General features: G+C 36.4%; 1 protein-coding gene across 1 annotated transcript in view; it reads left to right on the top strand.

Annotated features, from left to right (window-relative positions):
* Window positions 1-16,446, top strand: part of LOC149413607 (uncharacterized) — a 30,345-nt gene extending 13,899 nt beyond the window's left edge. The window contains exons 5-14 of the mRNA XM_089644435.1: window positions 1,622-2,099; window positions 2,312-2,459; window positions 3,223-3,473; window positions 4,911-5,047; window positions 5,973-6,115; window positions 7,813-8,038; window positions 8,903-9,232; window positions 13,663-13,884; window positions 15,496-15,619; window positions 16,294-16,446. Of these exons, the coding sequence (XP_089500561.1) occupies window positions 1,622-2,099; window positions 2,312-2,459; window positions 3,223-3,473; window positions 4,911-5,047; window positions 5,973-6,115; window positions 7,813-8,038; window positions 8,903-9,232; window positions 13,663-13,884; window positions 15,496-15,619; window positions 16,294-16,446 (2,212 nt within the window). The remainder of the gene's footprint in view (window positions 1-1,621; window positions 2,100-2,311; window positions 2,460-3,222; window positions 3,474-4,910; window positions 5,048-5,972; window positions 6,116-7,812; window positions 8,039-8,902; window positions 9,233-13,662; window positions 13,885-15,495; window positions 15,620-16,293) is intronic.
* The last annotated feature ends 372 nt before the right edge of the window (window positions 16,447-16,818 follow it).

Genomic DNA, 16,818 nt, shown 5'->3' with positions numbered 1-16,818 from the left:
GTAGAGGAAGGTTGGAAATTACCGGGATATTTAGATCTGGTCACAATTTCAATCATGTAATCACGTTTCGATTCTGAATGGTGGTATTTTACTAGGGCGATACTAAGAGTATCTACCAATATTGTGAAGCTTAAGGAAGTATGACTGGAAAGAGGAAGGTTTGGATGTATCTGGCTATTCAGATCTAGCTACTAAACAAAATGGTCTCTTACCAGGACGATACTGAGACAATGATAATATAATTCAAACCAAAGTTTGAGTAATATTTTAAAGAGCACTTAAGTAAGCTCAAAAATCAATCATCTTGTCCTACATATTTGACATATCAAACAACTCAAAAGACTGCTTCAATATTTGAGTAGTTATTTTGATACTTCCCAAACCAAGTGCCCTACATCCACTCCTTACTAAAGTACTTCCCATGTGATGTTTGGTCAATATTAGATACCTGCCTTGTTTGATGGCTCCAGAAACAAACTTCAAACAGGATGATATTTTTTATATAGTTACCAAGTTGTTATATGGAGCACCTATAAATATTCAGCACTTTAATCACATTAGTTAATTAAATTTATGTAAAAATAAATGAACCAATGGACCCACACAATAGCGGCCAAATTCTTGTAAAATACAATATCTAAAATTCAATCGAAGATTTAATCTATAAATCGCTAAAAATTAAAAATACCACCAAGTATCCTATTGTATATACATTTTTTTATAGATTACCAATCTACTTTGTATACTTTGAGGTTGCTGAAAATGTGGAAATGTTCATTATAACTTAGTATGTATTGTTTTTAGAAGTTTTTTTTTTCATTTTTACATGAATTTGGCCACTAAAGTTGTAACATGGAAGAAATTTTTCTATTAGAAAATGACACGTTGGGGCCATAGTAACGTAATTTGAGAGCAAAGCAAAAATTACAAAAATTAACAAAGTAATTGTAATAAAAGATAATTACCAAACAATGAGATGACAAAACCAGATTAGGTTTTCTATAAGACAGGATTGCATTGTTAAAGAATAAAAAAATTTAAAGTTAACAATATTTATTAATTAATAATTAGAATCATGAGACTCAATAATATTAATAAACGATTATAATAACTCAAGGCCGTGTGCCAGGTCGAAGAACGCTAGCAGCTAGGAATTTAAGATGTAACATTATGAATTCGCAAAAGTGACATAAAATACCAGGAGATTAACTAACCTGTGATAAAGTATAGGGCGCCATGCGGAGATGATTAATCTCTACAAAATTTAGTAGTAATTTTAAGAAGACAGTGTCCAGTCAAATAAAAGTGAAACTAACTAACGCAACCGTTTCCGTCCGAGATCCCACGTCCAGTCCTTTCAGAATGTCTTCTCCGGCTGCTTGCCCGCTTGAAACTGAAGTTCACGTTGCCGGCGAAAACCCATCTCTCTAGCGTTTAAGTCGTCTTCCTTTAGTTTACGACAGCGACAACGTTAACAGCTTAGTGTTGGTGATGCCAGCCAGCAGAGATAAACGTAATAGTTCTATCTTGCAGGCGAGGCAAATATAACTGTTACAACGTTAGTAGTCGTTAGTATGAAATACATTTCCAAAAAGGATAAAATATACATTTCTTATTACAGGCAGCAAGAAAGGCACTTAGGAATAATACCCACACCACCTCCAGGAACAAGAAAGAAACATCAAATATCGGCGCATCATTTCGATGAAAACAATAATTCTAGCATCGAAACTCATAACAAAAGTGATAATCATTTCAATATCTATACGACCACTAGTAACATAGGTTTAAACACTGAGTTCAGTACTTCACCTCAAGAAGAAGAAATCTTCGAAGACATTGAAGACAGTTCGATATCGACAAACAGCGATCTAGATTATTCCGTGGACATTTCGTTTGAGTATGTTACCAAGTATTTGGAATCAACACCGTCTAGTGTGCTGAGAGTTAAGCGTTTAGCCGAGGGTTGGGAGAAGTCACCCGATGGTTTGGCCAGCAATAGAAGCACTGAAGCAAATGTATCCAGTGAAGTGGTGAAGAGAGATACTTCTAAAAATGGCCAGCCCATGGTTGAGGTCTTCTTGCAGAATATCACAAAGGTAATATAATAATTATTTTTAGTTAGAGATTTAAAGTAGCGAGTACTTTGTGTAAAACACGCTGAATGAACTATGTATATTAAAACCATTATTTGAATGAGTGCTATGCATAATACTAATATTTGCAATATGATGGTTATTACTTTAATATTTGATTCATATGCTAGAATTTTTATAACAATGAGCAGTAAATTATAGTTGTAATGTTTTAGGAGGGCAGCGAAGAGTTGAAGGTGGTCTACTGGGTGTCGGTGGGAGGAAGACCGGTGCCGGCAAGAACAGCGGCTAAGGATATGAAGCTGTTGGCTGATTCAGAAGTTGTAGCTGAACTTGGATATCCCATCACCACCAAAGCAGAGCGTAAGCTTTTTTATATATTTTCTGTTGCCACATCTACACGATGTCCGATGTCATATCAAATGTTCGTAAACGTATTCATCTATTATCTGATAGTGATAGTGAATAAATTTTGTTACGAATCTAATTTTAGTATACATTTTTTTACACAGTATTGCGTAAAACGTATCCAATGTGTAAAAAGGGAGTCCAGTGTATATATATCGAAATGCTCAGTTCTCTATTTGATTTAGATTCACTAGTTTTTAGCTTGTACTACGAGTTCCCGGACACCATGTATATTCATTCATATATCTTAAAGGGTGACCGGATAAATCATCACAATGATAATTCATCACATCTTTATAAAGTTATATAAAGTCATGGAAAGTGATGAAACAAAAACTTTATTAACTGGGTTAAGTAGAATAGGTTAAAAAAAAAAAAATTTTCATCGTTTCTAATGACTTTATATCACTTTTTAAAAGTGTGTTGAATTGTCACTGTGTTGAGTTATCATGGAACCATCTTATAGATGGACAAATTTATGTCTCAGCACAAATGAAGATAAAAAAATCACTAATTTCTGCTACACTAATAACACTAATTTTAGGTATTTTTTTTATTTTTTTTTATATTTACTCCACACAGGAGGCCCTGAAGAAAATAATTTCCCTCAGGGCCTATGTCATCTTTGGGGATGCTGTGTATGGGGATGCGATGTCTCAACATCCTGTATACCGCAAGCCATCAGTAATAAACATAATTGTTTTTAACTTATTTTCAGCGTATCTCAAGTTACCCGAGCACCTGAATGGGGCCGCCCGCGCTAGCAGCATGCAGGACACGTGGCTCATCGTGGGCGGCATCATCCTGGCCTGTATCCTGCTGCTGGTTGCCGCCGCCTTCCTGGCCTGCCACCTTGGGGGGCGCCGCAAGGGCTCGGGGAGCAGTCGGGTACTGCGTGAGGCCAGTCGTACTGAGAACAACACCACGGGCAAGGAGAATATGGCATACCAGGGGGAAAAGGATGGGAAAGTATGAATGCACGTCTTAAGTCCATTTCTTCTGTATTTTAATCTCTACTTTTGTCGTCGCTTCACTGATGAACCAGGTTCCTTGATTCCTGTACGGTTCTGTGCCGCATAGAGAGCCACAAACTCAGATGTTTCCGGACATCTGTGGTACTTGATCGCTCCAACACATCGGTGATCTTCGTCTGCTTCTCCCGCCGAACACTTTACGAGCATCTCCAGGTTTGAGTTCTCAGTTTGGAGAGCGACAAATCCAAAGTAACTAATGATACCTTCTAGGCAGACTGCCTAGTTCTTCCAGCATGGGTAGATAGCTCAATTAATTTCATACTAGATTCATCCCTGGACACAATACTTTGGTGCTTGTAATACCACCTAAAACGCCAGCATACCCTTTAGGTGCAGTATGATACCTTATGCCGGCCTTATAGGCGTGCCTATATAATATATAGACTGGGCCATAGGAAATACGCATAATCTACCGGTACGAAACTTGATCACTGCATGGGCTTGGTTATGACACTAGAAATATTACTTTTCTTTTTATTTAGCATGTATTTTGTTCAAATATAACGAGAAACAGTTTTTTACATTTATAAAACACTTACCTGGGGGTTCAGGTCATCTCTCAAGGAACCATCAAAATGAAAACACTTTATACAGTTATACTGATATACCATTTACTTTACAACAAGGTTATGCATAATATTACTAAATTAGCTTAAAATTATTGTATGGAACAATTGTACGCTGGAAGTTACTGGCTCTGTTTTATAACTTTGTTAGAGGTACCATATATTTAAAAGTGCTTACTGCTCTGCATCACTGTACACTGATGTGGGACGTTTGTGTTGCTTCTCTCGTGTCATCATCACGTCGTTCAACCCTCTACAGTAAATCTGCATTCCGCCTTGTGGGTAATAACTACCCACACAGCGGACGGCGGCTCGTTTGCTCTCCCACCTGAAGTCCACGGCTCTCCGCACTGAAGTGAGGAGTTCTCCATAACTCAAGTACAGTCCCGCTGTGTGTTACCGCTACCCCTGTTTCATCTCTCCCCCTCTTCTGAAGTTAATCATTCCTTTTATGGGCATGATTTTTGCGATAGCTCTTGTTGCTCTTCAGTCGATCACCATATAAGGTGATTCTTCTGATTGCACATGACGAAGGCATATTTTACAAAATATTGCTGCGTGGTCGATGTGATGGTGTATCCTCTATTTGTAGTCATAGGGATACTTGATTAAAGGAGGATATGGGTAGTTTTGGTACAAAAAATACATACTTTATTTTTCCATGTATTATTGAAACTATAGAAAAACAATAAACACACCTAAGAGTTTTTTAATGTCACTCAACCTATTTTTATGATATTCTTGTTTTACTACTCAACTGCGCTTTTGTTCTAAAAAAATAAATATTTTGTAATATGTTATTTCAGTTGGTGAGCGTGGTGTCACCGGGGAAGCAGAAAGGCACGCAGGTGACTGAGGAGCGTTACGTCAGCCCGGCACGCCGTTATGTACGCGGGCCTCACTACCTCGTTAACAGGGTCAGCTCAGCTGAGAGTTCAGCCAGGTAAAATTATACATACATATATTAATGATTTTAATCAAGAATTCTTTACCTCAGGGAGTATAGAAAGTTTAAGTAATGAACCAGATGAACCACGAAGTCGGCATTATTTACGGAACATAAATAGTTAACTGTTGTCACCAATCAATCCACCTTCTCGACAACTAGCTCTAGTTGGTCCCTGAATCATAATAATTTTTCTTTTGCACATGCCTCTACTATTCTTGACCAGAGTTAATCGATTATGTTCATGAGCCTGCATAGCTAACTTGTCTACGCTGGTGGGGAGAGCAATCCCGTTGAATCCAATCGCTTCAGATATTGACATATTTTCCATCAGTGGGATTGACTCTTTTATCTTTAAATATATACAAACTAGTTTCACTACCTTACTTCATAATATTATGGATAATATATGTAGATTATATCCTTAATTTTTGTCAAAGATGGAATCACTGTTTACAACACTTAACAACACTGCGTTTTAGTTTATCCCATCCTCCCTCTGTAGTTTATCAATAAAAAGACAATTTACTTTATAAGACGTTTATTGTGGACTTCTTACATGTTTAAACCTTAGGAGCCGGAACCCTGCATTTGCAGTAGTGAATAATTGTGCCCATGCACATTACGAAGCAGTGCAATTGCAATGCTGACCTTAGATATTCATTTTGCCTTTGGATATGACTTCTGCTGGGTTTGTTCACAACACAAACACAAAAATCAAAACGTAACTTTATCAAGTATGGTATTGTCTACATGTTGGCCTTTACAAAAATGTATTTTTATTTATTGAATATTCTTGCCGGCTCCTGCGGGTTAAAGGCTCGTGTAAATTGTGTCAACATTGTCATCTTATAGGTGGCGTTGATACATTTCTACCAACTAACGGAATACATAAATAACATCATTGTGGCTTTAATTTCAGTACATCGAGTGGCTCAGATCTGTCCCAGATGAATGCCACCTTGAGGCAGAGACAGAGGGTGTTTGAGCAGCAGATGCAGAATGAGTATGCTATTGTCAACAAGAAGAATAAAACTAAGCACAGAAGAATACGATCCAAAAAAGGTACCTTTTAAAATTTCCTTGGAAATATCACTAATGGGTTTACACTTCGCAAATCTAAGTCTTCCATCATTAAAAACCTGCATTCAATACAAAACACTTAAAATAGTGTTAACTATGTTTAGTGAGCAGATCTGACTAACCAGACACCTAATGAACTTCTTTCCCTACTCTTCCCCCCTTCTGACTTTACTTACTCTCAAATTATCTCTGCCTCTTTTGAGTGTACACAAAGTTACAGTGTTTATTTCCAAAATATTAAACTTCGTCCAGACTGTTCGTCCGCACAATGCACATGAACCATTACCAACTAGCAAATAAATAATGAAGCAGTCAAAAGGGTAAAATAAAGTTTACGTAATCATTTGTAATAACTAGTAGTTTTGTGAACGGTTGGTAGACCTTGTGCCCAAAAAGTAGGTTTCTAATTTTTTTCTTAAATCAAAACCAAATTTCCTCTGAAATCATAAGATTTGTAAGTAGCTACTTAAATACCTACCAACTTAATTAATAAACACCAGTGGCGGCTCGTCTACAGAGGACTTTTGGTCAATGACCACCCAAAATATGCTGCAATGGTTTTAATATAAATAAAAGATTTAACAAACTACCCGATTATTAATTTATTTTTAATAGCATATTCGTACAGTAATAGCGAGTTTCAGTGCCATCTAGCGTCCAAATGAGAAGCTACTGTATGCACCTAGCGTGGGTCACATCAAGTTTTGTCCCTAAGCTATCTACTTTCTTTCTCTTTGGTATACAGACAAAGGAGGTAAACACTATCATGTCTGACGTATGCTTAGTATCATACAAAATTTATTTTAAAGGGATTTTCGGACATGACCATGGTGAGATAGAGATATCTACGACCTAAGATTATTAAGGTATTAGAGGGAGATGTGAAAAAATGTCAGTCGTAAGTTTTTAGTGTTTTAGAACTTGAATATTAGTTCACGAAATTGTTTATCCATTGTTGACGTAATTTGCGCAGAATCATTTAAAATGTCAAATTCTGTGGATATCATATTGAAAGAAATCGCAAACAATTAATTGATTCATGACAAACGTATTCAAATAAAGTGACAATTAGTTTATGTTACAAGAGAGAAAAATAAAGTGGTTAAAAACAAAAGTTATCATTTTTATCAGTGCGTTTGCGGGTGCAATAAAATGAATATATAGGTACTTTTGCTTTCATTGTTTTTTTTTTAAGTCTACTGATAAACAATGGACTGAGTTTAAAACTTTTAATAGGAAAAAAAAACATTAATTAGTAATATGTGTAAATAAATAATCTTAAATTATTCAATATTGTACTACCGGCTTCACAATAGGTGGGTACCGGCAAATTAATTACATACATTGGCGTTTTTATAATATTCATTACGCATTAGCAATATGTATTAACATTTCATATTAATTTTTTTTCGATTGACCTTCCACTTCTGCAGCCGCCTCTTATAAACACAACAATTTCAGAATTTAAAAGAGTATTTTTACTGAACCATTAAAATGGTAACCGTCTTAAGTCGGAATGTAATAAACAAATTCACACACAGTTGCTCAGTCAATAAATTCGGGCCTTTCTATTAATGTTCAAGTATTTATTAATTTACTTACTAGTTGGGAACGGCTTATGCACTAGTTTCTCTGCGTCTAGACGACACCATTAAATTTTGTTGTAACAATCTTTCCAGTGGGAATAGCAGATTACAGCCCCCGCGCCGTGAGCCCCGAGGATATACGGGGCGACGGCTCCCTGCAGAGGTTCCTGGTATCTGGGCCCCCCTCCCCCGCCTCTCCGGGGGCCACCAGCCATGCCTCTTCCTCTTCCTCCTGCAGCAGCGTGGCTGTGCGACGGCCCCGAGGGGTGGTCAGCCCTACGTCTTATCTATCCATGCCGTCTGTCAAGTCCTTTCCTAGGTAAGGAATGTTGTAACGTGTTGAGATTACATTTACTTTACTTCTAAAACAACATCCCGTCTTTTTAAACGAAAGAAAGGAAATTTCCACCTAAAGCAGGTAGGTACTGCCCATTTTTTGTATTTTGTTTATTGGCAACTTTCTTCTTTTAATCGCTTGAGCGCCGATGTATCCAAATGGATACGGCTGAGCAATCAAAAATATTATTTCTCTGAGCTATTATAGAGAAATTACTTATGGTAATTTCATGCTATTTTATCAATATATAAATACATTATCTGGTAATACGGTACAATTTGCAGAAATATTTTTTTGCCAAAAAACAAAATAAATAAGTTGTTGTTACGAAAATAGAATCAGCTGGCAATGGCGAAAATTTTGAGTCAGAACACCCAAAAGTTAATAAATGTCGGTTAGTAATTAAAGTTACTGCGTATTTATAAGCATATTATTAAACAAAATAAATCAGTTTTGGCTAGATGGGAAAAATATGGATTACAAACAATATTTTACAATGTACTTTATATGCGCCTAATATTATATAATTTCTCTAAATTAAACAGTCCTTTTCTTTTAATATTTGTTCTCCTGAACAAAATATTACAATTTGTAACTTACAGTTGATATGTATTCCTAGATGTAAGTTAGGTTGTTTAAAATATCTACAGAATAATGTACACATAATTTTTCCCTATACGTTATTATGTAGGCACGTGTGAACATACTCATAGAGGTTCTCAGGCAACTAAAAAAGACGTACGACGTTATGTGGGAACGGGCTATTAGAGTAAAAACACTTTAAAATGTCACAAAATACAAAATATTGTCAGTATTATATAAAAATAAATTATATTTGCATTTCAGAAACAATGCAGTGGAACCTCTATCCAAAGTGTTGGAGCCCCTCTGCGTTAGACACTTGGACATGGATTCACCAGTCCACCAGACTAGAGCCGACTCATATCACCGACCCCACGACCCATCAGTCTTCAATCAGCAGACTAAAGTCACCAGGAAGGGGGACAGTGGCAACCAAAGGGAGGGAGAGCAGCGGAAGAGCTTGCCGAGCATCATGAAGAACACTTCGGGACTAATTCGGCTGGGCAGCTTGGACAAGGATCCGGGAGTCGTGAGTCCTATGGTCTGGGATATGCATAAACAGAGAATTAAAGGTAATCTACTTACTACCACCAAGTATCTAAGTACCTATGAATCTTATGAGAAAGACACTTATCCCCTTACTAATAAACTTTTTCTAAATTTTACACAAGTGATAAACAACCGTTTACCCCACATAAATGATTGTTTATCAGTTGTGTAAATTTTTTTTTTTTTTTACTTTATTTATTTTCATTTCTTTACTTATATTATACATAATAATAGACAGTAAATAATAACATAATATACAGGGTGTATCGGCACTAACCCGACAAACTTTAACCAGCTATTCCTTAGCACATTTGGAGTAAAAAATGTTATGGGCACTTTGCTGTCCGGTAGCATTTTTTTTTCAATTAAAAACAAAAAATTTCCACACTACATCACTGTCATTGGCTTTGCGTTTCGTGTTCAACAGCTGTTATAAGCAAGTATGTCAAAAAGCGTCTTCGCTCTTTCGCACACACTAAATAATAATAGTTAAAAATGAGACGAATGGTGCCGTGCCATTTCGTTGTGATGCTAAAAGTGCGCCAATATAGGTACACACATGCATTATTCAACGGAATTCGAATAAAATATTTGCCAGATGGGTTTTCAAACTTTGACAAAGGATAAAACAGTGGTGACATGTGGTGAAAAAATGAATAGTAAATTTTTTATTAAAAAAAACGTTACCGGACAGCAAAGTGCACATAAGATTTTTTACTCCAAATATGCTAAGGAATAGCTGGTTAAAGTTTGTCGGGTATGTGCCGATACACCCTGTATATTACCAAAATTGTATACACAAGAAATGAAAACCCACTAAGGCACTGCCTGAGTGTGGGTAATATAAAACCATTACTATATTTCAAGTACCTAAGTATAATATAAATAAGTAGAAAAAGTTTTTTTTTGTTTGTTTATAGTTATTATAAAAGTAAAGAGAAAACATTATGTACAATAGTTTATAAAGTTTCAGCAAGTGAGTTGTAGAAAGGATTAATAAATTTATATAAAAAGCGTTTCAATATCTGCGTCATTCAGCCATAATTTTACCTCCTTAACATATTCTATTGTTTTATTTATCATTTGAGTTTGTAGTGGTAGAAGGTTAAATGTACGAGGACCAATGAAACTGCTATGTGTCTGCATTAATTTAGTATTTGTTTGGGGGGTGTAAAATATATTATTTGTTCTTTTGCTCATTCTGTTTTCATTTATTTTGAAATAATTTTTGTTTTTAAATAAATATTTCATTGTTTGTAATATAAATAATTTACGAATGCTAAATAATTTAGATTCTTTGTATAATAGGTCGGTCGAGAATGTTTTATTTTTGTTATATATGACTTTAATTATGTGTTTTTGAATTATTTGTAGGGGCTTAATAAATGTATCAGGTGCACCACCCCATCCTATTTTGCCATAAGTGATTGCAGATTGCACCAGGGAGAAGTAGATCATTTTCAATTTTTGAGCATTTAAAATTTCCTTGAGTCTATAAAATATGTAGGTAAGATATCTTAGTTTAGAAGTGGTTTGATTAATATGTGATTTCCAGAGATGTGCTTTATTTCAAATAAATCCATTTCAAATGGAAATGCAAAATGGGTATTTTGCATTTTAAATGCTTTTCTAAAAACCATTTTGCATTTTGCATTTTAAATGCTTTTCTCAATGCATTTTCCATTTTAAATGCTTTTTTGCAACATTCTTCCTACTATCTCCACTCATCTTTTTTTCATAAGCGCCAAATATCAGTCGGTCCTCAACTTCGCTATGAGAGATAATTTACATTTGTCAATTGAGTGATACCATTACAAAAAATACTGATTCAAATACTGAACATGGCCATGACGCTGTAATATTAAATGTTAGATAGCAGTTTTTATGTTTTTACGTTGGCAACATTAGTCCCGCGCAAATTTTTTGTGGTTTCATAATCTGTAGTCGTGGTGTTTTTGGATTTACCATCATGTAATATGTTTGTTCTACATTGATGTCCATTATTAACCCTCCGTCGGGCGCAGCCGGCCTCAGAGGCCAACAAAAGACATTTTTTCCCTCTCCAATTCTCAAAGGCGGCCTCCCGCCCTTCCCTCATTTTACTCGCCTAACTTTAGGAACCTTACATGGCGCCCGTCTTCAGTCGTCGGTCTTTACGCAGCTCACTTACACCTTACACTCAGCTTCACAGGCCGCCTGCGCCCGATTGCATCACAATTTCGAAGGTGACCTTTTTCAGGATATTTTTATTTGCAGTTGTTCATTATACTCAATTATGCCTGTTCTGTATGAAGTTTATCAGTATCTTGAGAAATAAGTTCTGTATGGGACCCTGGCCTTTCAGGCAGAGTGCACCCGATTGAATTATAATTTCAGTTTTAGGCATTTTATATACATATGTTTCTGCCGAAATGGCTAGAAAAGATGATCTCTCTCAACGCAATGGTGCTGATGATATGGTGACGTTTCTTCTCGATGATGATGCTTCTGAAGATCCAGCTTTGGTTGAAGATTTAGGCGATGAGAGCGACATCGGACAACTAGCTCGGCGAAGTCTGAATACAAGTGGAATGCCGATTCAGTTGCAAACTCACTTCCAATAAAACACATCCCCTACAACACCTCAAAAAAGGCAAAAGTGTGGAATATGCGTGTTTGAATCAGGATTTAGGAGGATGACGAATTACGAATGTTTAGGTTGTCATCAACCGATCTGTTTACTCCACGTAAACGCGCTGTGCCAAACTTGTTTTTCGGCTGCTGATTTGGGAACCTCATCGTCCATATCTGGCTACGGCTGCAGTCAGTAGAGACTACCACCTACCTTACCTTTAAATTTTTATTACTTTAAAACTTTTATTACTTTTATGGAGCTCGGTTTGAACAATTATTTTGAACACTGTTTTTGGAAAATTGTTTATTTTAGTTTATGGTTGGTAGTGTTTAATAAACTGGTTATTTTGTGTTATATTTGGTTTAATTCCTTTCTATAGATCCTAGTAAAGACTACCCGACAAGTATTTTGTATTAGAATTAATATAGTGGAAGGTGGGGGCTAAAAATATATTGGTGGCCTCTCAGGCCGGGTGCGCCCGATTTCGGTTCGCCCATAGGTGTGCCTGACGGAGGGTTAAATGACAAAATTGTTTAAAAATTCTATAATTATTTTAATTGTTTCAAAATGCATTTTCAATGCATTTTGAAAATAGGTATTTTGCATTTTGCATTTGAAATGCTTTTCTAAAAACCATTTTGCATTTTGCATTTTCAAATGGAAAAATTTTGACCCATTTCCATTTTGCATTTCAAATGGTTTTGGGTACCCATTTTGCACATCTCTCGTGATTTCCAATTTAGATTAATATCTATTGATACTCCTAAATATTTTATATTTTTGAAATTAGCGAGTTCGTTGCACAGGAAGCACATTTCGTGATTGCAAGTTGTATTATGGATTCTAATTTTAAGGTTGTCTTTTGGTTTGTTTTTTATGTTTTTGTAAAAAGGTAAGTAAAATGTTTTGCTGTAGTTTAAGACAAGTTTGTTGTATTTTAACCATTTTGAAACAAGTGAAATACATTCAGTTGCTTTCGAAAAAGTTTCTGTCCAATTATTTCCATCCACTATTATTGCCGTGTCATCGGCGTAAGAAACAATTTTACCAGGGATGACAAAATTACATAAATCATTTATATAAATTAAGAATAAAATCGGGTCAAGCACAGTTCCCTGCGGAACTCCGTTTTTTATCTGTGTCTCTGAACTATAATTATTCCCAATTTTTGTTTTTTGTGTTCTGTCTGTAAGATAGTTTGATAGTAGTTTTAGTGTGTCTTTTTTGAAGCCCAGTCGAGTTATTTTTTTAATGAGTAAATTATGATTAACGGTGTCGAAAGCTTTTCTTAAATCTAGGAATATGGCAAGACATTTCTTTTTTTTATCGATAGACTTGTAAATATTTTTTGTCAATTCATATATGGCATCCTCAGTGCTTAAATCTTTACGAAAACACATTTATTAGTAAAGGGGTCAATGTTTTATTTACTTTTTTTTCATTAACTCCACACGGCCTATGTCATCTTTGTCAGGTGGTGTGGAGGGTTTTTTTAGGAAAAGGAAGATATGGAAAGAAAAAAGGTATGAGGGGTGGGTAGGAATCTGGAGGTCAGTGTGTCCAGGAGTGACGGACCTATGAATCCATCTCTCCCACTATGGTGCAGTCCGGTGGAGAGGCGGCAAGCGGCTTCTCCCGATCCGGCCCGCCACGTAGCTGATGGGCAGAAGCACCGCCGCCAAGACCTAGATAAATCTCTGCACCCATGCACCTCTGATCAAACGTAGCAAACTACTTGGGGGTGACCTACGGAAGAGGTATAAAGGATAACGCCGAAAACCCATTTTATGAATTCCAGTTCATTAGCATCTACCAATAATGATTTTCCTTTTAATATTCCAGACAGCAACATGGACCCCAGAAACGAGGCAGACCCGACCAGTGGCGCCAATATCTCTAAGATGCGACAGCGCTTCAGTGAACTAGTGGACGATGCCTTTAGTTTATTTGGCAGTGGAGCCACCACCCCCAAATCTACCGGGTCCGCCCGACCAGAGACGGTGGTGAAGAATCTGCCCAGACCTGATCAAATGCCAAGTTCACTGGACTTAGATACGGCCAGGAGGCATTCTACCAAAGAAGGGTATGTTATCACCATCAGTCATCAACCAAGTATTATCTAGATAGGGCGTGCCAACTTAAAATTAATGCCGAAACCAAAATATTGGTTCAAGAAAATATTTATCTCGCAGTCGAAAGATCGGAAGAAGCATTGCTTTTAGCCTTTTTTTATAAGGGCGGAGACGGTTTACATATAGTTCCCGTGAGCACTTAGGCCATAGGCCCATTGTGCTATCTCCCATTTTACCTCAATCCTTTAACAACAACCCAGTCCCTTTAATAAAGTTCCCCAGGGTTGTCATTGGGTATGTGGCTATGTCTTCTGGTTCTACTGTATGTCTCCCCAGGTATCTGAGCCTAGTTCCCACCAGGGCAGGACATTGGCACCAAAGGTGAATTGGAATCTATGTCTATATCAATATCTGCATGTGTCTCCTGAGATGGCAGTGTCCCATTAGTAGTCCTTTTTTTTTGATCTGCACGGAGCAAATTCGTCTTCCAGCAAGTTCATCTCATGTGGGTTGTGAAGATCATTTTTGAAACACGAATTTGAGATAGTTAGTAATTTTTCAGTAGGGGCTATCGCGGACTCTATCATCAACAATTTAATGAATATTGAAAAAAAATATACCTCACAGATGGCGTAGAGGCGGCATATCGATTAAAGTAATAATTGATAAAAATCTTATCTTTTGCTACAAAATGAATGATCTTCATTTTGTAGCAAAAAGCTTTTTGAAGCTTGAACAACAAGTTTACATCAAGTTGGGTTGTTAAGTTCATCTCTATGCCTTGTGACGCAATGCCTTTCAGGCCTGCTATTGGTGGATAAAATTAACAAATTTGAACATTGGATTGAGCAATAACTTTGTGCTATATATACTCTGTTTATATTATGGGGAACTTACATTTGTATTTAGGCTTTCGAAGCGAGGCATCGGAATTCGATGGGGAGTTGTGTTATGAAATTACTCTTAGGTAATGTTATTTTAAAGCTGTCACCAATCTTCTCAGTCACCACATTTTCACTGATATCCTAGTTAAAATTATTATTATAATTAGCTTATACCCAGGTACTTAAGTCATTTATTTATTTTAAAAAAACAGTATGAAAACTAATGCATTGCAAAACCTATAAAGAAAATTACAAAAAAATAAAGTTAGCTTAACAAATAAAGTCTATTCCAGATGTATTCATCTGGAATCTCAACTCTTATTAAGAATTTGACTGAATTTAAACAGGCTTCAAAAACAAAATTATTTAAAAAATTTAACCATTTATAAATCTTAACTTCTTTTCGATATTTTATAATAAGCCATTTTCTAAAACCTCCGGTAATTGTTTGCTTTTGGTTGCCTCCTTGTACCTTTTAAAATGTCTGTTCAGAAGATTCTGATTTCAATAATTTAATACAATATTCCTCCTAGAACTAAGGCTATGTCCTCCCTTTTTCATTCTACTTCCTCCCCCCAGTTCCTCTAGCCTAACAACTTCCTGAAATCGGGATGCTATATCCAAGGTTCCACTGGTTTCGGGGTAGAAAATCTCTGGAAAATAAACCAGAAAAAAATAATAAAATAATATATTACACGAGACAAATAGGTACTTTATTGGAAGATTTTTACTTCACAGAAATTACCCAGTAGGAGTGCACGCATCTGAGGCGAGATCAGAACGTCCTCTGACTGCCTTGCCTCCACGCCCTCCCCTACCGAGACAAGGAACTGCCTGGGGCTCCACCACCATGGCGCCAATGGTGAGAGGCTTTTGTCATTTAACCCAATAAAACAATCAAAATTCAAATATATTTACCATTCCAATGAACGATTTTAGACATTAAAATTGGTAACTTTGCATCAGAGCTGTTTAAATAGTTGAGTTGTCATAAAATACATAGTAATATTGTGCAAAATATCAAACAATGTAGCAAAGTAAGCTGTATCCGTATGTGAAAGGAACGGTACACTTTCACTTTTTAATTATTATAATGATCGGTGATAGAGCACTTAGAAGAGGTTTCTTTTTTTTTGTTATTGTTAATTTCAACGCCAAAGTTTGTACATGATGTAGGGATAAAGAATAAAATAAGTGTAAATTTAAAAAAATTCACAGGGTTTCCTGTTCTGAGGCGGTTGAACTTTCACTTGTGAAAGTTCTATTCAAGTTCTGTTAGTACTGTGAAACATCCAGCCCATGATGAAATAATAACGAAACTTGAATAGAACTTTCACAGAATTTGAATTTTAACTTGAAATATGATGAATTGTTCAAATTCTGTGAAACAACCCGTCCTTGTTTAAGTTAAGATTATTGGCCACCTTTAAATTTATTCTAGGAAATGCCTCCAGTCCTGAGTCTGAGGATGTCCACCTACGTTTAGGCCTTTCAACACTTCTCACCGGTTTCTTTTAATTCCATTTTCTTCTTCAGTCCAGGTCAACCAGTGCGGGGGCACAACGCCGCCCAGGAGCGGGGATAATCGGGCACGATCCCGCATCACTGTCTCCCAGAGACCCGGCTCTGCCGCTGCTGCAGGCTATCAGGACCGAACTCGGCAAACTGCCGGGCACTAGCGACGCATAAATAAGAACAAGTTCAGAACCTTGGTGTCAAATAATATTATGTTATAATAAGAAAGCTATAAACCCTAAGATTTAGAGTACAGATCTTTTCAGAAAGTTGGGGTGTTCCAGACTCCTTTAACATACGAATGTTTAAACACCGAATCTGAGCCCGTTTTCGCTATTCTGTGAGCGTTCTACCCACCGGGCTATCGAACCAAACCACCTTATACAATTCTGATTGGAGTTCTTAAGTTCGTAAAAAGACATTTGGTTTAATATTTTAAATTGGTTGAAAAAATGATTATGAAGTTTGTAAGAGTGACTCTTTGTATGTAGTAAAGTTATGTTGTGTGTTAGGTAGATGACTTCACTGATTTTAAAGTTGAATATT

The sequence above is a fragment of the Hesperophylax consimilis genome, chromosome 21, assembly GCF_061612785.1.
Source record: "Hesperophylax consimilis isolate HC1 chromosome 21, BYU_Hcon_1.0, whole genome shotgun sequence".
NCBI classification, from domain to species: Eukaryota; Metazoa; Arthropoda; class Insecta; order Trichoptera; family Limnephilidae; genus Hesperophylax; species Hesperophylax consimilis.
Note: the sequence above shows the minus strand (reverse complement) of the source record. Positions and strands in the feature narration are given on the sequence as shown.